Here is a 22,839-nt window from a genome sequence, read left to right as displayed (position 1 = left end):
AAAGAGGCTTAGCCACGGTAAGGCCCCCTCTAAATCGTTCCATTTGTTAGCTGAACGAACACATTCAGCTCCTTTCAGAACAAGAGGGGGAAAAAAATCCATTTGCCAAAGGGAAGAAAAAGTTTCCCGTTTTAGAATTTAGAATCAAAGAGAAAGAAATGCAACGTGGGCCGCGGGACTTTGAATGTACCCTCTTCCCTTTGGGGAGCAGGCGTTTTAGATGATTCTAGAGAAGTTTTTTTGTGGGTTCCCCAAAAAATAGTGTTAAGCGAAAGAGTGTTCACCAAAGTCAAGCTTCTCATAAGAGAGGCTCATAAGCTTCTCATCAGAGAAGCAGCGTGGCTCAACGGAAAGAGCCCGGGCTTTGGAGTCAGGGGTCATGAGTTCGAATCCCGGCTCTGCCAACTGTCGGCTGTGTGACTTTGGGCAAGTCACTTCACTTCTCTGGGCCTCAGTTCCCTCATCTGTAAAATGGGGATTGAGACTGTGAGCCCCCCGTGGGACAACCTGATCACCTTGTAACCTCCCCAGCACTTAGAACAGTGCTTTGCACATAGTAAGCGCTTAATAAATGCTATTATTATTATTATTATTATGAGGCAATATGAAGTTCTTCTAGACTGTGAGCCCACTGTTGGGTAGGGACCGTCTCTCTATGTTGCCAACTTGTACTTCCCAAGCGCTTAGTACAGTGCTCTGCACACAGTAAGCGCTCAACAAATACAACTGAATGAATGAATGAAGTGCATTCACGCTTTTCCTCTCATCTTATACCTACATTTATTCCTAAACTAAGACTCCGGACCTAAAGAGTCACTGTTGAGGATCATTCATTCATTCGTATTTATTGAGCACTTACTGTATGCAGAGCACCGTACTACGTGCTTGGAAAGTACAGTGCTTTTAGACTGTGAGCCCACAGTTGGGTAGGGACCATCTCTATATGTTGCCAACTTGTACTTCCCGAGCGCTTAGTACAGTGCTCTGCACACAGTAAGCGCTCAATAAATACGATTGAAAGAATGAATGAAGTGCATTCATGCTTTTCCTCTCATCTTATACCTAGATTTATTCCTAAATTAAGACTCCGGACCTAAAGAGTCACTGTTGAGGATCATTCATTCATTCGTATTTATTGAGCGCTTACTGTATGCAGAGGACCGTACTACGTGCTTGGAAAGTACAGTGCTTTTAGACTGTGAGCCCACAGTTGGGTAGGGACCGTCTCTATATGTTGCCAACTTGTACTTCCCGAGCGCTTAGTACAGTGCTCTGCACACAGTAAGCGCTCAATAAATACGATTGAAAGAATGAATGAAGTGCATTCATGCTTTTCCTCTCATCTTATACCTAGATTTATTCCTAAATTAAGACTCCGGACCTAGAGTCACTGTTGAGACTCATTCATTCATTCATATTTATTGAGCGCTTACTGTATGCAGAGCACCATACTACGCGCTTGGAAAGTACAGTGCTTTTAGACTGTGAGCCCACTGTTGGGTAGGGACTGTCTCTATATGTTGCCAACTTGTACTTCCCGAGCGCTTAGTACAGTGCTCTGCACACAGTAAGCGCTCAATAAATACGATTGATTGATACAGTGCTTGAGAAGCAGTGTGGCTCAGTGGAAAGAGCACAGGCTTTGGAGTCAGAGGACGTGGGTTCAAATCCCGGCTCCGCCAACTGTCAGCTGTGTGACTTTGGGCAAGTCACTTCACTTCTCTGTGCCTCAGTTACCTCATCCGTAAAATGGGGATTAAGACTGTGAGCCCCCCGTGGGACAACCTGATCACCTTGTAACCTCCCCGGCGCTTAGAACAGTGCTTTGCACATAGTAAGCGCTTAATAAATGCCGTCATTATTATTATTATTACAATTCAGCAACAAAGAGAGACAGTCCCTGCCCACAATCGGCTCAAAGTCTAGAAAGGGGAAACAGACACCAAAACGAGTAAACAGGCATCAATAGCATCCACATAAATAAATAGAATTATAGACATATACACATCAAAACAAGTAAGCGGGCATTAATATAAATAATTAGAATTAGAGATATGTACATATATACACAAGTCCTGTGGGACGGGGAGGGTAGAGCAAAGGGAGCGAGTCGGGGTGATGGGGACGGGAGGGGGAGCTGAGGAAAAGGGGAAGGGTTAGTCTGGGAAGGCCTCCTGGAGGAGGTGAGCCTTCAATAGGGCTTTGAAGGAGGGAAGTGTGATTGTTTGGCGGATTTGACTTGAGGAGGGAGGCTGCATCGTCTATGCATTTTGAGCTGTGACCTTTCGGCATTTGATAATTGCCTCATCCTCAATAACAATAATAATAATGATGGCATTTGTTAATCAATCAATCAATCGTATTTATTGAGCGCTTACTGTGTGCAGAGCACTGGACTAAGCGCTTGGGAAGTACAAGTTGGCAACATAGAGAGACGGTCCCTACCCAACAGTGGGCTCACAGTCTAAAAGGGGGAGCGCTTACTATGTGCAGAGCACTGTTCTAAGCGCTGGGGGGGATACAAGGTGATCAAGTTGCCCCACGTGGGGCTCCCAGTCTTCATCCCCATTTTACAGATGAGGTAACTGAAGCTCAGAGAAGTTAAGTGATTTGCCCAAGGTCACACAGCAGACATGTGGCGGAGTCGGGATTCGAACTCATGACCTCTGACTCCAAAGCCCGTGCTCTTTCCATTGAGCCACACCGTCCTCAACCCCACAGCACTTATGTACAGATCTTTAAATTATGAATTAAAACAAGTTATACACGATGCACATATGATCATTTCTATAGTATGTAACCAGAGAAGTGAGATTGAAAGTGTACCTGTATATATGTATATATGTTTGTACATATTTATTACTCTTTTTATTTATTTATTTTACTTGTCCATATCTATTCTATTTATTTTATTTTGTTAGTATGTTTGGTTTTGTTGTCTGTCTCCCCCTTTTAGACTGTGAGCCCACTGCTGGGTAGGGACTGTCTCTATACGTTGCCAACTTGTACTTCCCAAGCGCTTAGTCCAGTGCTCTGCACACAGTAAGCGCTCAATAAATACGATTGATGATGATGGTGAATGTCCGTCTCCCCCACTAGACTCTAAAACTGCTGTGGGCAGGGAACATACCAGCCAACTCTGTTGTACTGTGCTCTTCCAGGCACCTAGTACAGTACTCTGAGCAAGTAAGCGCTCAGTAAATACCACTGACGCTGTGGGAGGGTTTCTGCTTTGACGATGGGTGGCTTTGTGGCTGAAGGTTGAATTTTATTTTGTTAGTATGTTTGGTTTTGTTCTCTGTCTCCCCCTTTTAGACTGTGAGCCCACTGTTGGGTAGGGACTGTCTCTATATGTTGCCAATCTGTACTTCCCAAGCGCTTAGTACAGTGCTCTGCACATAGTAAGCGCTCAATAAATACGATTGATGATGATGATGAAGGTTGGAGTAAGTGCTCTGCCACTACAAACCGATCTTCAAAGGCAGAAACGCTTCCATTTGTTCATTCGATTGAATTTACTGAGTTTCTACTCTACGCAGAACACTGTCCTAAACGCTGGGGGAAAATTCAATAAAGAATAAATTAGAGACTGGTCCCTGCCCTCAGAGAAGCTCACCATCTTTTTGGAGTGGAGGGTGCTGGGGGGTTGGCAATGAGCACAGGAGGAAAGATGAAAAAGAGCCCAGACTAGTGGAAAGAGCCCGGGCTTGGGAGTCAGAGGTCATGGGTTCTAAACCCGGCTCCGCCACTTGTCTGCTGTACGACCTCGGGCACGTCACTTGACTTCTCTGTGCCTCAGTTCCCTCATCTGCAAAATGGGGATTCAATACCTGATCTCCCACCTACTTTGTGAGCTGGAGAAGCAGCGTGGCTCAGTGGAAAGAGCCCGGGCTTTGGAGTCAGAGGTCACGGGCTCAAATCCCAGCTCCGCCAACTGTCAGCTGTGTGACTTTGGGCAAGTCACTTCTCTTCTCTGGGCCTCAGTTACCTCATCTGTAAACTGGGGATGAAGTCTGTGAGCCCCTCGTGGGACAACGCGATCACCTTGTAACCTCCCCAGCGCTTAGAACAGTGCTTTGCACATAGGACACACTTAATAAATGCCATCATTATTATTATTATGTGGAACCTGATTACCCTGTATCTATCCCAGCACTTAGTACAGTGCTTGGCCCAGAGTAAGCACGTAATAAATACTACTGACTGATTAACAAGTACCTCAATTATTAGATTACATTCCCTCAGGACTGTAAGCTCATTATGGGCAGGGAACGTAGCTATGAACTATGTTGTATTGTCCTCTTCCAATCACACGGTAAGCACTCAATAAATACCACTGACTGAAAAAATACCACAATTATAATAATAATAATGATCATCATCATCATCAATTGTATTTATTGAGCGCTTACTATGTGCAGAGCACTGTACTAAGCGCTTGGGAAGTACAAATTGGCAGCACATACAGACAGTCCCTACCCAACAGTGGGCTCACAGTCTAAAAGGGGGAGACAACAGTCTAAAAGGGGGAGACATAATGCAATAATGCATTATGCATTATAACCATAATGCAATAATGATGGCATTTACTAAGCGCTTACTATGTGCAAAGCACTGTTCTAAGCGCTGGGGAGGATACAGGTGATCAGGTTGGCCCACGGGGGGCTCACAGTCTTAATCCCCATTTTCCAGATGAGGGAACCGAGGCCCAGAGAAGTGAAGTGACTTGCCCAAAGTCACACAGCTGACAGTTGGCAGAGCCGGGATTTGAACCCACGACCTGTGACTACAAAGCCTGTGCTCTTTCCACTGAGCCACGCTGCTTCTCTTACTTCTGACTGATTAACAAGTACCCCAATTATTAGATTACATTCCCTCAGGACTGTAAGCTCATTATGGGCAGGGAACGTAGCTATGAACTTTATTGTATTGTCCTCTTCCAATCACACAGTAAACACTCAATAAATACCACTGACTGAAAAAATACCACAATTATCATTATTATTAACTACATCAAGGCAAAACATCATCACAACACAAAGGATTAGATGTGGAAAACAAGTCCACGTCAGGAGTGGGGTTTTAGGCAAATTAACGGCAAACCCGTCCTTACCTCTTTCATATAACTCCGGATTCTGCTCTCACAACTGTATCTCATGTAGCCAGATTTATTCTTAAATCGAGATTCTAAGCCTGAAAGAAAGAAGGGACTATTTCAATGGACTTGGTCACTGAGAAACAGGAAAAAAAGCTTCCAAATAGCCTTTGGGATTTCTGATTTGTCTCGGCATTGTTTCAAAATATTTGTCTTCTGTTTCGTTCACCTTGCCAAGGGGGTCATTGTCTTCTAAGGTGGCCACGGGCTGGGTTGTGGGCGCAGAGCGCGCTCTCATAAGAAGCAGCATGGCTCAGTGGAAAGAGCCCGGGCTTGGGAGTCAGAGGTCACGGGTTCAAATCCCGGCTCCGCCAATTGTCAGCTGTGTTACTTTGGGCAAGTTACTTCACTTCTCTGTGCCTCAGCTACCTCACCTGTAAAATGGGGATTGACTGTGAGCCCCCGGTGGGACAACCTGATCACCGTGTAACCTCCCCAGCACTTAGAACAGTGCTTTGTACACAGTAAGCGCTTAATAAATGCCACTATTATTATTATTATTATGTTTGTACATATTTCTTACTCTATTTTACTTGTACATTTTTATTCTATTTATTTTATTTGGTTTATATGTTTTGTTTTGCTGTCTGTCTCCCCCTTCTAGACTGTGAGCCCGCTGTTGGGTAGGGACCGTCTCTATATGTTGCCAACTTGTACATCCCAAGCGCTTAGTACAGTGCTCTGCACACAGTAAGCGCTCAATACATACAATTGAATGAATGAATAGAACCCAGCATCGCTATACTATGGTCGCTTTGGATGGAAATGGGTCATAGTGGATAAAGCACGGGCCCGAGAGTCAGAAGGATCTGGGTTCTAATCCCGACTGTGAGCCCACTGTTTTTAGACTGTGATCCCACTGTTGGGTAGGGACTGTCTCTATATGTTGCCAATTTGTACTTCCCAAGTGCTTAGTACAGTGCTCTGCACATAGTAAGCGCTCAATAAATACAATTGATGACTCCGCCACTTGTCTGCTGTGTGACCCTGGTCAAGTCACTTCGCCGGGCCTCAGTTACGTCTTCTGTAAACTAGGGATTGAGGCTGAGAACCGCACGTGGGGCAGGGACTGTGTCCAACTCGATTTGCTTGCGTCTACCCCAGCGCTTAGTACAGTGCCTGGCACATTGTAAGCGCTTAACAAACGTCACAATCACTATTATTACTATTAAATGGGGAACAAGAGTTCTACGCTTGCCACCGAGAGGACCAAATAATACGCTGTGTGCAACCTACACCTACGAAGAAAAGTGAGGTGGCTTTATTACCCAAGGAGAAATATCTCTGACGAGAAAGAGCAGGAATGACACCGGATGCTCTTTCAGGTTTAACTCTTTTATAGTGGGGCCTAGTGGAAAGAATACAGGCCTGGAAATCCGAGGACCTGGGTTCTAATCCCAGCTCCACCGCTTGTCTCTTGAAAGACCTGGGTAAGTCACTTAACTTCTCTGAACCTCAGTTCCCTCATCTGCCAAACGGGAATTCGATACCTGTTCTCCCTTCCAACTTAGATTGTGAGCCCCGTGTGGGACCTGATTATCTTGTATCTCCCCCGATTGGTAGTACAGTGCATGACCCACAGAAGGGGTTAACAGATACCACAATTATCATTACACAAAAGATGTCAACATAGACATAAAGTATGCACTGGTCATTCCTAACTAATAAGCTCGTTGTGGGCAGGGAACATGTTTGCTAACTCTGTTGTTCTGCACCCACCTGAGCACTTACAACAGTGCTCTGCACATAGTAAGCACTCAATACCTTAGATTGACTGATCAATCCACAATCTTGGTTTACCATGGTCCTTGTGGTCATTGCAGCTAATCAAGATCGCTCTCTGCGTCCCCGTCCAGGCGCCCAGCAGTCACCCATCCATCCCCATACTTTCCAAGCGCTTAGTACAGTGCTCTGCACATGGTAAGTGCTCAATAAATATGACTGAATGAATGAATGAATCCCATCCACACCCTCATCTATCCATTCATTCCCCTTCATCCAGCTATCCACCCCCAACCCCATCCATCCATCTATCCATCCATCCATCTTGAGCACGCCAGGAATACCGGACAGACTTCCAGCTCTACACCCCTAGAGAGCCGAAGAGCTTTCTGCGGGACAGCACTCCAGAACGTGCCTTCAAACCACTTTCCGTCCTCTTCCCTGCTTTCGGCCGAGATATTCTCGCTGACGTTCTGCAGGAGGTCCACCAGCAGCTTCTGGCGCAGGGGAGCCCGCTCGTCGGAGAGCAGCTTCCGTGCAGCTGCGATGACGTCCTCTTGCTGCTGGTAGAACACGTTGAGGAAGCGCTCTATGTCGCTGACGTCTGTCACCGAAAGGAAGACACGGACAGGAAGGCTCCGGGGCCTGCTTCGTGCAACTCATCCCCTTAACCTACAGCTGACGTCACCGGGGAGCTGGAAAAGGATCCGGCCTTTCCTTCTAGACGTTCAGCGATATTAATCACGTTGAACTGCCGTGAAGCAGCACGGCCTGGTGGGTGAAGCTGTGATGTAGGACACGGACTGCGTCCGACCTGATTATTTTGTATCTCCAGCGCTTAGTACAGTCCCAGGCACATAGTAAGTCTTCCTCTCCCCCTCGTCCCCCTCTCCATCCCCCCGTCTTACCTCCTTCCCTTCCCCACAGCACCTGTATATATGTATATATGGTTGTACATATTTATTACTCTATTTATTTATTTATTTATTTATTTTACTTGTACATTTCTATCCTACTTATTTTATTTTGTTGGTATGTTTGGTTCTGTTCTCTGTCTCCCCCTTTTAGACTGTGAGCCCACTGTTGGGTAGGGACTGTCTCTATGTGATGCCAATTTGTACTTCCCAAGCGCTTAGTACAGTGCTCTGCACATAGTAAGCGCTCAATAAATACGATTGATTGATTGATTATCAAATACCATACTTATATTAAAATTTTAAAAAAGAGCATGGGCTTGGGACTTTAATCCCAGCTGTACTGTAGGACCTTCACCAAGACTTCTCTGGACCTCAGTTTCCTCATCTGTAAAACGATCAATTCGATACCTGCTCTCCCTCCTACTTACACTGCGAGTCTTGTGTGGGACATGACCGTGTCCAATCTGCATGTATTGTATCTGCCCAGTGTTTATTAAAGTGCTTTCCACACGGTAAGTGTTTTACCAACGTTATTATTATTGTTGATGTTGTTATTGTTATTATTACACATAGGAGAAGCAGCGTGGCTCAGTGGAAAGAGCACAGGCTTGGGAGTCAGAGGTCATTGGTTCAAATCCCAGCTCCGCCAATTGTCAGCTGGGCGACTTTGGGCAAGTCACTTCACTTCTCTGGCCCTCAGTTAACTGATCTGTAAAACGGGGATGAATTCTGTCAGCCCCCCGTGGGACAACCTGATCGCCTTGTAACTTCCCCAGTGCTTAGAACAGTGCTTTGCACATAGGAAGTGCTTAATAAATGTCATCAGCAGCAGCAGCAGCAATCGTATTTATTGAGCGCTTACTGTGTGCAGGGCACTGTACTAAGCGCTTGGGAAGTCCAAGTTGGCAACATATAGAGACAGTCCCTACCCGAGAGTGGGCTCACAGTCCCCCTCTCCATCCCCCCCCATCTTACCTCCTTCCCTTCCCCACAGCACCTGTATATATGCGTATATGTTTGTACATATTTATTACTCTATTTATTTATTTTACTTGTACATATCTATTCTATTTATTTTGTTAGTATGTTTGGTTTTGTTCTCTGTCTCCCCCTTTTAGACTGTGAGCCCAATGTTGGGTAGGGACTGTCTCTATATGTTGCCAATTTGTACTTCCCAAGCGCTTAGTCCAGTGCTCTGCACATAGTAAGCGCTCAATAAATACGATTCATGATGATGATAAAAGAGTGTCATAATCATTCATAATCATCATCACCATCATCAACTTGACCTATAGTTGCAGTAACTAAGACCCCCTTCAGGGCACCGTCTTTATTCCTTTCTTCCCAGTCCCATTTTCCCGCCCCTGTAATATCTTTCACCGCTCTCTTTTCCAAACGAAAATTCAACCAAGGAAGGGGACCCCAGCAGAAAACACAGGGGCGGGGACCGAATGGCCCTTCATTCTTCTTTCCATCCACCTTGACGCGTAGTAAGGAAAATCTTGGGAGTCCGGAGCTGTGTGGGGGTCTAGCTCCCCTCGACCTACCGGGGGTGACCGACGCACACCACAGTCAGCCCTTTTTCGGTCCAGCCTGGCGGGAAAAGCCAAGCCCTCCCCAGTCCTCCCCAGGCTCTCCCCGCAGGCCCTGCCATGGGACCTCAGAGCTGTGACATCACAATGACTCCATCATCACAATGGTACCTGGCTCTAGGAAGTGGAGGGTGGAGCCAAGGGGCGCAGTTCACCACCTTGGGACGATCCGGACACGACCTGCCCTCCTGCTGGCCCATCCGAAGGGACCAAAGGATGCATCCTATGACACAGAAGTCTACTCCAGGTAACTCCACGGCTTCTCTCGTTCTTCCTTAAGTAAGGCAACCTTCTTTCGTCATCAGTCATCAATCGTATTTACCAACCTTCGATCGTATTTAATCGATTTAATCGTATTTAATCAACCTTAAAGTCACAACCAGCGTGTGTAGATCATCATCATCATCAGTCGCATTTATTGAGCGCTTGCTGTGTGCAGAGCACTGGACTAAGCGCTTGGGAAGTACAAATTGGCAACACATAGAGACGGTCCCGACCCAACAGCGGGCTCACAGTCTAAAAGGGGGAGACAGAGAACAAAACCAAACATACTAACAAAATAAAATAAATAGAATAGATATGTACAAGTAAAATAAATAGAGTAATAAATATGTACAAATATATATACATATATACAGGTGATGAGTGGAAAGAGCTTGGGCTAGGGAGTCGGAGGTTGCGGGTTCTAATCCCGCCGCCGCCACTTGTCAGCTGTGTGATTTTGGGCTAGTCCCTTCGCTGGGCCTCAGGTACCTCATCTGTAAAATGGGGATTGTGAGCCCCACGTGGGACAACCTGATTACCTTGTAGCTACCCCGGTGCTTGGAACAGTGCTTGACACATAGTAATCAATCAATCAATCGTATTTATTGAGCGCTTACTGTGTGCAGAGCACTGGACTAAGCGCTTGGGAAGTACAAGTCGGCAACATATAGAGACGGTCCCGACCCAACAGTGGGCTCACAGTCTAAAAGGGGGAGACAGAGAACAAAACCAAACATACTAACAAAATAAAATTAATAGAATAGCTATGTACAAGTAAAATAAATAGAGTAATAAATAAATAGAGTAATAATAAATAGAGTATTAAATAAATAAATAGAGTAATAGCGCTTAACAAATACCATTACTATTATTAATAGCCCGGGACTTGCTCGGAGATTTTCCCACAGCAGCCTCTGAAGGTCCATCTGTATGTCAAGAACAGAACCTGCTAACAGAACAGCTCCTTGGGACCCTTCCCTTTCGTATTAAATAAATAAATAGAGTAATAGCGCTTAACAAATACCATCACTATTATTAATATTATTAATAGCTCGGGACTTGCTCGGAGGTTTTCCCACAGCAGCCTCTGAAGGTCCGTCTGTACGTCAAGAACAGAACCTGCTAACAGAACAGCTCCTTGGGACCCTTCCCATTCGTATTAAATAAATAAATAGAGTAATAGCGCTTAACAAATACCATTACTATTATTAATATTATTAATAGCCCGGGATTTGCTCGGAGGTTTTCCCACAGCAGCCTCTGACAGTCCATCTGTATGTCAAGAGCAGCTCCTTGGGACCCTTCCCTTTCTTTCCTAGACTGTGAGCCCACTGTTGGGTAGGGACCGTCTCTATATGTTGCCAACTTGGACTTCCCAAGCGCTTAGTACAGTGCTCTGCACACAGTAAGCGCTCAACAAATACGACTGATTGATTGATTGATTCCGCAGGGCGGTCCCGGCTTCTGGTTATGGACAGAGGGGAATGAGGGTAGGTCTGTTAAGAGAGCAGACCAGCCCACCCCTCGCCCCCACCAACCATCTTACACATGTGCAAGAGGAGGCCGCGATAGTCTAATAGTCTCCTTTTTTTTACACTGGGTGGGTGTATGTCTGTGTACACTCCCAAGGCAACTGCCACACCTGCCACCTAGCCAGCCCCACTGCGGCCTCAAAACGTCTTCCCGCAGAACCGTCCTTAGAGCAACAGTCCCACCCATCAAAGCCCCGGCTACTCACAGCCCTGCCACGCCTGGCCCGCCGTCAGGATCACGAGCTCCGTGTTGTCCGGCACGCTCTGGAAATACCCCTCCGTCAGCTCCGTCCCATCTTCGTACAAACACAGTCGGCAGTCGGGTAAGGGAAGCTGAGCGGGGAGGCGAAAGAGAAACAAAACCGAGGTTGATTCCTTTGGTTTCCCGCTCCGTCCTCCCCGCAACCCCGAGGAATACGATCTATTCTGCACAGAGGGTCGGTTTCACATCTGCCACCTGCACGTGGTACTGTGTGTAAGGGGAGGGCGGTTGAGTCCTGAGGGGAGACGTGAGACCGTTAGTTAAACAGGCCCTAGGTAATGACACAAAAAGTAGAGATAAGGGAATAAACCTAAGTCTTAAGCGCAGCTGTCGGATTGGAGGTGACCTGGAAAGATACACCTGATTAGGGGAAAACCTCCTGGAGGAGGTTTACAAGAGGGCTTTGAAGATAGAGTTATATTATTCAGGATATAATAAGGAAGAATACCATATAAAGCAGCAAAGCCTTCCCTCTATTCTACGCTCTCTTGTGCCCTTATTACTAATAATCATGGTACTTTGTAAGCGCTTACAACTTGCCAAGTACTGTTCTAAGCGCTGGGGTAGACACAAGTTAATCAGGTTGGAGACAGGCCCTGCCCCACATGGGAATCACACTGTTAATCCCCATTTTGCAGATGAAGGAATGAGGCCCAGAAAACTTGGGTGACTTGTCCAAGGTCACAGGGCAGACGTGTGGTGGAGTCCGGTTTAGAGCCCATCATCATCATCAATCGTATTTATTGAGCGCTTACTGTGGGCAGAGCACTGGACTAAGCGCTTGGGAAGTCCAAGTTGGCAACACATAGAGACAGTCCCTACCCAGCAGTGGGCTCACAGGCTAAAAGGGGGAGACAGAGAACAAAACCAAACATACTAACAAAATAAAATAAATAGAATAGATAGGTACAAGTAAACTAAATAGAGTAATAAATATGTACAAAGATATATACATATATACAGGTGCTGTGGGGAAGGGAAGGAGGTAAGATGGGGGGGATGGAGAGGGGGACGAGGGGGAGAGGAAGGAAGGGGCTCAGTCTGGGAAGGCCTCCTGGAGGAGGTGAGCTCTCAGCAGGGCCTTGAATGTGCTTGGATCTGTTACCTTATTTGCCTCACAGCACTTACATACAAATTAAATAACACAAATCACTTTATATTAATGGCTGTATCCCCCTAGACTGTAAGCTCATTGTGGTCAGGGAACTTGTCTACCAACTCTCCCAAGTACTGTACTCTCCCAAGTGCTTAGGAAAGTGCTCTGCGCAAGGTAAGCCCTTAATAAATACCATTGTTGATGATGGTGATGCTAATGACAGTGAAGAGAAAGCAGAAATTCACCCTACAGAGTCAGGTTCTGACCAGTTGGTAGATGATAGCATGACTCCCTAGTTAAACTTCACTAATGTTTCCCATTTACAACTTCAGCAACTTGCAATTTCCCAACAGAAAACGGGGTCTGGAATCTTGTGAAAAATTATAAATGCCCAAATATTCTGGCCTTCTTCTCTTCCAAACCTCTTTCACAAGCTTTTAGCAAGTAGAAAATTGAACCTAAGCCACACTGCTTCCCTTTCTCCCAAGTGCTTAGTACAGTGCTCTGCACACAGTTAAGTGCTCGATAAATACCACTGATGGATAGATTCTACTGGGCCCCTATCTGTACTTCCCAAGCACTTAGTACAGTACCCTGCACACAGTAAGCGCTCAATAAATACGATTGAATGAATGAACGAATCTACTGATAGGAGGATGGACTGCTGAGGGAGGGGACACGAGTGGCAAGAGCAGAGTTAGAAGCTAGACGAGGAGGATCCTTGTTGCCTTCAGGGGCCTTGATGAAGTCAATAATAATAATTGTAGCATTTTTAAAAATGCTATCTATGTGCCAAGTACTAAGAACTGAGGTAGATACAACTCAGTCGGATAGGATACAGTCCCTGTCTCCCATGGGGTTCAGAGTTGAAAGGGGAAGGAGAACAAGGCATTTTACAGATGAGGAAATTGTAGCCCAGAGAAGTGACACTCTTAATCCTCATTTTACAGATGAGGATACTGAGGCCCAGAGAAGTTAAGTGACTTGCCCGAGGCCACACAGCAAGCAAGGGGCAAAGATGGGATTAGAAGCCAGGACTCCCACTTAATCTGAGTTTAAATTGTAAAAACCTTGAGGGCAGGAATTGCATACTTTTCCTTCTATTGTTCTCCTTCAAGTCCGGTGTACAAAGCCACTTGTCAGCTGTGTGACTTTGGGCAAGTCACTTAACTTCTCTGTGCCTCAGTTACCTCATCTGTAAAATGGGGGTTATGACTGTGAGCCCCCCGTGGGACAACCTGATGACCTTGTATCCTCCTCAGCACTTAGAACAGTGCTTTGCACATAGTAAGCGCTTAATAAATGCCATCATTATTATTATTATTATTATTATTATTACAATGGTCTCAGCCATTCAGTATGCATCCAAAATGGAGCTTTTGTGCACACCTAAGGACAGTACTCTGTATGGGTAGCCAAATAACGAGGCTCTTTGTCCATAAAGGCCCTACTGAGAGCTCACCTCCTCCAGGAGGGCTTCCCAGACTGAGCCCCTTCCTTCCTCTCCCCCTCGTCCCCCTCTCCATCCCCCCCATCTTACCTCCTTCCCTTCCCCACAGCACCTGTGTATATGTATATATGTTTGTACATATTCGTTACTCCATTTATTTATTTTACTTGTACATATCTATTCTATTTATTTTATTTTGTTAGTATATTTGGTTTTGTTCTCTGTCTCCCCCTTTTAGACTGTGAGCCCACTGCTGGGTAGGGACTATCTCTATATGTTGCCAACTTGTACTTCCCAAGCGCTTAGTCCAGTGCTCTGCACAGAGTAAGCGCTCAATAAACACGATTGATGATGATGATAAAGTCAGATTTGCCTCCCAGGACCCTCTTTACACAATAGGCACCCAGTAAATATTACAATAACGTTAAGTATCCGTTATGGGTTTAGTATATGCCAAGCACTGGGCAGATACAATACAAGAAGACCACACACTGTCCCTCTCCCACAGGACGTTCGCAGCCTGAGAGTGAGAGAGAACAGTTATTTAATTCCAATTTTCACAGGAGGAGACTGAGGCACAGGGCAGTCAAGCGACTCTCACAGGGTCACCCGGCAGGCAAGTGGCAGGAACGGGATGAGAACCCAGGACCTCTGATTCCCAACCCTGTGCTCTTCCCATTAGGATTCAGGGTGTCTGTCCCCCACTTGCTAGCCATAGATAAATTCTCTTCGGTTTTGGAGAATATCCAAGACTTAAGAGGCTTCACCTCTTAATCATCTCCTAAGGCCAAGTTTTATGAGCCAGGATACCACTATCCCAGGATAGGGGAGATATCCCAGATATCCCGATATCCCAGATCTTTCCTGCAGGAGATGCCCCTGGCTGTGACAATCCCCCACCAAGACCCTGTCCGCCAGCCCCTACGGTGCGCCGGGACGTGGGAAATCGGAAGCCCCTGGATAATAATAATAATGATGGCATTTATTAAGCGCTTACTATGTGCACTGTTCTAAGCGCCGGGGAGGTTACAAGGTGATCAGGTTGTCCCACGGGGGGCTCACAGTCTTCATCCCCATTTTACAGATGAGGGAACTGAGGCCCAGAGAAGTGAAGTGACTTGCCCAAAGTCACACAGCTGACAATTGGCGGAGTCGGGATTCGAACCCCTGACCTCTGACTCCAAAGCCCGGGCTCTTTCCTCTGAGCCACGCCGGATAAGGACCGGGCCTGGGAATCAGAGGACCTGGGTTGTAATCCCGGCTCTGCTGTGTGGCCTTGGGCAAAGCACTTCACTTCTCTGTGCCTCAGTTCCCTCATCTGTAAAAAGGGGATTAAGACTCTGAGCCCCAGGCGGGTCAGGGACTGTGTCCAACCTGATTTGCTTGTATCCATTCATTCAGTCATATTTATTGAGCGCTTACTGTGTGCAGAGCACTGTACTAGGCGCTTGGGAAGTACAAGTTGGCAACGTATAGAGACGGTCCCTACCCAACGGTGGGCTCACAGTCTTGAAGGGGGAGAGGTTGTATCCAACCCAGCGCTTAGTACAGTGCCTGGCACATAGTACGACCTTAACAAAAACCGCAATTATTACTATTATCATCATTATTAATCCCTGCTCCACACACTTGCCTGCTGAGTGACCTTGGGCAATCTCTTGTCCATCAATCGTATTCATTACACAGTACACAGTAAGCGCTCAATAAATACGATTGGTGACGATGATGACTGCCAGTCAACTGCATTTACTGAGCGCTTACTGGGTGCAGAGCACTGTACTAAGCACTTGCGAGAGTACACGACAACAAACACATTCTTTGCCCACAACGATCTTACCAGACTGGAGCCTTCACTTCTCAGTGCATCATTCATTCAATCGTATTTATTGAGCACTAACTGTGTGCAGAGCACTGTACTAAGCGCTTGGGAAGTACAAGTTGGCAACCTAGAGAGACGGCCCCTACCCAACAACGGGCTCACAGTATATAAAGGGGAGACAGACAACAAAACACGTAGACGGGTGTCAAAACCGTCAGTCAGCGTGGCTCAATGGAAAGAGCCCGGGCTTTGGAGTCAGAGGTCATGGGTTCAAATCCCGGCTCCACCAACTGTCAGCTGTGTGACTTTGGGCAAGTCACTTCACTTCTCTGGGCCTCAGTGACCTCATCTGTAAAAGGGGGATGAAGACTGTGAGCCCCCCGTGGGACAATCTGATCACCTTGTATCCTCCCCAGCACTTAGAACAGTGCTTTGCACATAGTAAGCGCTGAACAAATGCCATCATTATTATTATCATTAAGAAAATAGGGTAGTAAATATGTACAAGTACCTTTCTCGACTGCAAAGTGGTGGCTCAATACCTGTTCTCCCTTCCTACTTACACTGGGAGCCCCACGTGGCACAAGGACCCACCGCTTAGAACAGTGTTTGACACACAGTAAGCGCTTAACAAATACTATTTTAAAAACTCCCCCCTCCCCTGTTGAAGAATTGGGGCCTTCCGGGTTTTTCTGCCCAAAAAAAGGGCTTTTTGGCTTGCGAGGAGGGGCGCTCCCATCCCTCCGGGGAGGTTTGGGGTCCCTGGCTTTGCACATAGTAAGCACTTAATAAATGCCATTATTAATATTATTATTATTATTATTATTATCCTGTTCTCCCCCAGGGCGGGCAGCCTCCCCCTGCCCCGTCTGAGACCCCAGAGCCCACCCCGAAATGCCCAGCCCGGACAATGGCCCCCAGCAAGGGGTGCAACAAGACCAAAGCTTTAGGGCTTAGAACAGTGTTGTGCACATAGTAAGCGCTTAATAATAATAACAACGGCGGCATTTGTTAAGTGCTTACTATGTGCAAAGAACTGTTTTAAGCGCTGGGGGGGATACAAGGTGATCAGGTTGTCCCACCTGGGGCTCACAGTCAATCAATCAAGCAATCAATCGTATTTATTGAGCGCTTACTGTGTGCAGAGCACTGTACTAAGCGCTTGGGAAGTACAAGTTGGCAACATATAGAGACAGTCCCTAGTCTTCATCCCCATTTTACAGATGAGGGAACCGAGGCCCAGAGGAGTGAAGCGACTTGCCCAAGGCTTAACAAATGCCATTATGATTATTCATTCATTCATTCGTATTTATTGAGTGCTTACTGTGTGCAGAGCACTGTACTAAGCGCTTGGGAAGTACAAGTTGGCAACATATAGAGACAGTCCCTAGTCTTCATCCCCATTTTACAGATGAGGGAACCGAGGCCCAGAGGAGTGAAGTGACTTGCCCAAGGCTTAACAAATGCCATTATGATTGTTCATTCATTCATTCGTATTTATTGAACGCTTACTGTGTGCACAGCACTGTACTAAGCGCTTGGGAAGTAAAAGTTGGCAACATATAGAGGCGGTCCCTACCCAACAACGGGCTCACAGTCTAGAATTATTATTATTACTATTATTATTATTATTGTTCAAATGAGAAGCAGCGTGGCTCAGTGGAAAGAGCCCGGGCTTTGGAGTCAGAGGTCAGGGGTTCAAATCCCGGCTCTGCCACTTGTCAGCTGTGTGACTTTGGGCAAGTCACTTCACTTCTCTGGGCCTCAGTTCCCTCATCTGTCAAATGGGGATGAAGACTGTGAGCCCCTCGTGGGACAACCTGATCACCTTGTAACCTCCCCAGCGCTTAGAACAGTGCTTTGCACATAGCAAGTGCTTAAAAAATGCCATCATTAAATCCCGGCTCTACCAACTGTCAGCTGTGTGACTTTGGGCAACTCACTTAACTTCTCTGGGCCTCAGTTCCCTCATCTGTAAAATGGGGATTAAAAGTGTGAGCCCCACGTGGGACAACCTGATCACCTTGTTTCCCCCCAGTGCTTAGAACAGTGCTTTGCACACAGCAGAAGACACATGGAGAAGCAGCGTGGCTCAGTGGAAAGAGCCCGGGCTTTGGAGTCAGAGGTCATGGGTTCAAATCCCGGCTCCGCCACTTGTCAACTGTGTGACTCTGGGCAAGTCACTTCACTTCTCTGGCCCTCAGTTAACTCATCGGTAAAACGGGGATGAATTCTGTGAGCCCCCCGTGGGACAACCTGATCACCTTGTAACCTCCCCAGCGCTTAGAACAGTGCTCTGCACATAGCAAGTGCTTAATAAATGCCATCATTAAATCCCGGCTCTGCCAACTGTCAGCTGTGTGACTTTGGGCAAGTCACTTGACTTCTCTGGGCCTCAGTTCCCTCATCTGTAAAATGGGGATGAAGACTGGGAGCCCCACGTGGGACAACCTGATCACCTTGTATCCCCCCCAGTGCTTAGAACAGGGCTTGGCACATAGTAGAAGACACATGGAGAAGCAGCGTGGCTCAGTGGAAAGAGCCCGGGCTTTGGAGTCAGAGGTCATGGGTTCAAATCCCGGCTCCACCAATTGCCAGTTGTGTGACTTTGGGCAAATCACTTGACTTCTCTGGGCCTCGGTGACCTCATCTGTACAATGGGGATGAAGACTGTGAGCCCCACGTGGGACAACCTGATCACCTTGTATCCCCCCCACTGCTTAGAACAGTGCTTTGCACATAGTAAGCGCTTAACAAATACCATTATTATTATTATTATTATGATTATTGGGAAGAGGGGGAGACCTGGAATTTCTGGCAGCCCTTCCGGAGGACTTCTTTGCAGCTCTTGCCAGCTACCCCATACTTCTTCTGGCTGTCCAGGGCCCGCAGTTTGAAGGTCTTGGGTCTTGGGCGCATCGCAGGCGTCTACACCGTGCTGGGGCTGTAGTAGAGGCCCCTGACACCGCCTCACCCGGGGGACTACATTTCCCGGCAGCCACCGGGGCCGGGCCAGGCGGAAGGCGCCGCGCGCGGGGAGCCGGGAGGAGAGGAGGCGGCGGAGCGGGTCTGGCGCATGCGCAGTTCCGCCCAGCCCCGCCGCTTGACAGGAGAGCGGACGGCGCGCCTGCGCAGTTGCCGTCTAGCCGCGCGGGTTGGCGTGAGAGCGGACAACGCGCATGCGCAGTTTCCGTCTAGCCGCGCGGGTTGGCGTGAGAGCGGACGACGCGCCTGCGCAGTTGCCGTCTAGCCGCGCGGGTTGGTGTGAGAGCGGACGACGCGCATGCGCAGTTGCCACCTAGCCGTGAGGGTTGGCGTGAGAGCGGACGACGCGCCTGCGCAGTTGCCGTCTAGCCGCGCGGGTTGGCGTGAGAGCGGACGCTGCGCCTGCGCAGTTGCCCCCTAGCCGCGCGGGTTCCTGCGCAGTTGCCCCCTAGCAGCGCTGGTTGTCGTGAGTGGACTCTGCGCCTGCGCAGTTGCCGCTTAGCCGCGCGGGTTGGCGTGAGAGCGGACGCTGCGCCTGCGCAGTTGCCCCCTAGCAGCGCTGGTTGCACTGAGTGGACTCTGCGCCTGCGCAGTTGCAGCTTAGCCGCGCGGGTTGGCGTGAGAGCGGACGCTGCGCCTGCGCAGTTGCCCCCTAGCTGCGCTGGTTGTCGTGAGTGGACTCTGCGCCTGCGCTGTTGCCGCCTAGGTTGGCATATAATAATAATAATGGCACTTATTAAGCGATTACTAAGTACAAAGGACTGTTCTAAGCGCTGGGGAGGTTACACGGTGATCAGGTTGTCCCACGGGGGGCTCACAGTCAATCCCCATTTCACAGATGAGGTGGCTGAGGCACGGAGAAGTGAAGTGACGTTCCCAAAGTCACACAGCTGACAATTGGCGGAGCCGGGATTTGAACCCGTGACCTCTGACTCCAAAACCCGGGCTCTTTCCACTGAGCCAGGCCGCTTCTTCTGAGAGCGCACTCTGCGCCTGCGCAATTGCCGCCGAGCAGCGCGGGGGTGGCACGAGAGGGACCCTGCGCCTGCGCAGTTGCCGCCTAGCCGCGCCGGTTGTCAGAAGAGCGGACGCCGCGCCTGCGCAGTTGTCGCCCAGACGCGCTCGTAGGCATGAGAGCGGACTCTGCGCCTGCGTAGTTGCCGCCCAGCCGCGCGGGTTGTCAGGAGAGCGGACTCTGCGCCTGCGCAATTGCCGCCGAGCAGCGCGGGGTGGCACGAGAGGGACTGTGCGCCTGCGCAGTTGCCGCCTAGCCACGCAAGTTGTCAGGAGAGCGGACGCTGCGCCTGCGCAGTTGCCCCCTAGCCGCGCGTGTTGCCGTGAGAATGGACTCACATAAATGTACATATTTATTACTCTATTTATTTATTTATTTATTTTACTTGTACATATCTATTGTATTTATTTTATTTTGTTAGTATGTTTGGTTTTGTTCTAGTCTCCCCCTTTTAGACTGTGAGCCCAATGTTGGGTAGGGACTGTCTCTATATGTTGCCAATTTGTACTTCCCAAGCGCTTAGCCCAGTGCTCTGCACATAGTAAGCGCTCAATAAATACGATTGATGAGGATGATGACTCTGCGCCCGCGCAGTTACCGCCTAGCCGCGCGGGTTGTCAGGAGAGCGGACGCTGCGCCTGCGCAGTTGCCCCCTAGCCGCGCGTGTTGGCGTGAGAATGGACTCAAATAAATGTACATATTTATTACTCTATTTATTAATTTATTTTACTTGTACATATCTATTGTATTTATTTTATTTTGTTAGTATGTTTGGTTTTGTTCTCTGTCTCCCCCTTTTAGACTGTGAGCCCAATGTTGGGTAGGGACTGTCTCTATATGTTGCCAATTTGTACTTCCCAAGCGCTTAGTACAGTGCTCTGCACATAGTAAGCGCTCAATAAATACGATTGATGATGATGATGACTCTGCGCCTGCGCAGTTACCGCCTAGCCGCGCGGGTTGTCAGGAGAGCGGACGCTGCGCCTGCGCAGTTGCCCCCTAGCCGCGCGTGTTGGCGTGAGAATGGACTCACATAAATGTACATATTTATTACTCTATTTATTTATTTTACTTGTACATATCTATTGTATTCATTTTAGTTTGTTAGTATGTTTGGTTTTGTTCTAGTCTCCCCCTTTTAGACTGTGAGCCCAATGTTGGGTAGGGACTGTCTCTATATGTTGCCAATTTGTACTTCCCAAGCGCTTAGTACAGCGCTCTGCACATAGTAAGCGCTCAATAAATACGATTGATGATGATGATGATGATGATGACTGTGCGCCCGCGCAGTTACCGCCTAGCCGCGCGGGTTGTCAGGAGAGCGGACGCTGCGCCTGCGCAGTTGCCGCCTAGCCGCGCGGGTTGGCGTGAGAGCGGACTCTGCGCCTGCGCGATTGCCGCCGAGCCGCGCGGGGTGGCATTAAGGACTCTGCGCCTGCGCAGTTGCCGCCTAGCCGCGCGGGTTGTCATGGAAGCGGCGGCGATGGGCTGCACGGAGGCGGCCCGGGGCCCAGGAGGAGTTTGCGTTCCGGAGCGGAGCTGCTGAGTAGGTGTCCGGGGAGAGAAGGGAGAAACCCGGGCCCCCGGAGGGCCCAGGCCGTGGGGCTGCCCCTTCCCGGCATCCCTCGGGGCAGAGGGGCCCGGCCGTGGGGCCGCTCCTTCCCGGCATCCCTCGGGGCGGAGGGGCCCGGCCGTGGGGCAGCTCCTTCCCGGCATCCCACGGGGCGGAGGGGCCCGGCCATGGGGCAGCCACTTCCCGGCATCCCACGGGGCGGAGGGGACCTGTATCATCATCATCAACCGTATTTATTGAGCGCTTACTGTGTGCAGAGCACTGGACTAAGCGCTTGGGAAGTACAAATTGGCAACATCTAGAGACAGTCCCTACCCAACAGTGGGCTCACAGTCTAAAAGGGGGAGAAAGAGAACAAAACCAAACATACTAACAAAATAAAATAAATAGGATAGGTATGTACAAGTAAAATAAATAAATAAATAGAGTATATACCTGTATATATGTTTGTACATATTTAATAATAATAATGGCATTTATTAAGCGCTTACTATGTGCAAAGCACTGTTCTAAGTGCTGATAATATGATGATGGCATTTATTAAGCGCTTACTATGTGCAAAGCACTGTTTTAGGCGCTGGGGAGGTTACAAGGTGATCGGGTTGTCCCACATGGGGCTCACAGTCTTAATCCCCATTTTACAGATGAGGTAACTGAGGCACGGAGAAGTGAAGTGACTTGCCCAAAGACACAACTGACATCCCCCCCATCTTACCTCCTTCCCTTCCCCACAGCACCTGTATATATGTATATATGTTTGTACCTATTTATTACTCTATTTATTTATTTTACTTGTACATAGCTATTCTATTTGTTTTATTTTGTTAGTATGTTTGGTTTTGTTCTCTGTCTCCCCCTTTTAGACTGTGAGCCCACTGTTGGGTAGGGACTGTCTCTATATGTTGCCAATTTGTACTTCCCAAGCGCTTAGCACAGTGCTCTGCACATAGTAAGCGCTCAATAAATACGATTGATGATGATGATGATGAAGTGGCGGAGCCGGGATTTGAACCCATAACCTCTGACTCCAAAGCCTGGGTTCTTTCCATTTATTACTCTATTTATTTATTTATTTATTTTACTTGTACATATCTATTCTATTTATTTTATTTTGTTAGTATGTTTGGTTTTGTTCTCTGTCTCCCCCTTTTAGACTGTGAGCCCACTGTTGGGTAGCGACTGTCTCTATATGTTGCCAATTTGTACTTCCCAAGCGCTTAGTACAGTGCTCTGCACATAGTAAGCGCTCAATAAATACGATTGATGATGATGATGATGATCGGGTTGTCCCACATGGGGCTCACAGTCTTAATCCCCATTTTACGGATGAGGTAACTGAGGCACGGAGAAGTTAAGTGACTTGCCCAAAGTCACACAACTGACAAGTGGCGGAGCCGGGATTTGAACCCATGACCTCTGACTCCAAAGCCTGGGCTCTTTCCATTTATTACTATTTA

The 22,839-nt window shown here is 48.0% G+C and overlaps 2 protein-coding genes across 12 annotated transcripts in view; one reads left to right on the top strand and one right to left on the bottom strand.

The window, feature by feature from the left end:
* Positions 1-18,805, bottom strand: part of DFFB (DNA fragmentation factor subunit beta) — a 35,638-nt gene extending 16,833 nt beyond the window's left edge. For both annotated transcript variants that reach the window (XM_038746125.1, XM_038746126.1), the window contains exons 1-4: positions 18,615-18,805; positions 11,389-11,515; positions 7,293-7,481; positions 5,114-5,193 (exon numbers count right to left, since the gene is read on the bottom strand). In XM_038746125.1, the coding sequence (XP_038602053.1) occupies positions 5,114-5,193; positions 7,293-7,481; positions 11,389-11,515; positions 18,615-18,728 (510 nt within the window). In that variant the 5' untranslated portion in view covers positions 18,729-18,805. The remainder of the gene's footprint in view (positions 1-5,113; positions 5,194-7,292; positions 7,482-11,388; positions 11,516-18,614) is intronic.
* CEP104 (centrosomal protein 104) overlaps positions 9,541-22,839 on the top strand; it is an 81,459-nt gene continuing 68,160 nt past the window's right edge. For 8 of the 10 annotated variants that reach the window (XM_038746116.1, XM_038746115.1, XM_038746122.1 and 5 more), the window contains exon 1: positions 9,541-9,633. The gene's annotated coding sequence lies outside the window, so the exon portion shown is untranslated. Of the gene's footprint in view, positions 9,634-11,423; positions 11,506-21,254; positions 21,356-22,839 lie in introns of those variants that run through there. The other 2 variants (XM_038746114.1, XM_038746113.1) reach the window with 2 other exon arrangements.

Source organism: Tachyglossus aculeatus, chromosome 5, assembly GCF_015852505.1.
Source record: "Tachyglossus aculeatus isolate mTacAcu1 chromosome 5, mTacAcu1.pri, whole genome shotgun sequence".
NCBI lineage: Eukaryota > Metazoa > Chordata > Mammalia > Monotremata > Tachyglossidae > Tachyglossus > Tachyglossus aculeatus.
This window is presented reverse-complemented; position numbering and strand designations above follow the sequence as displayed.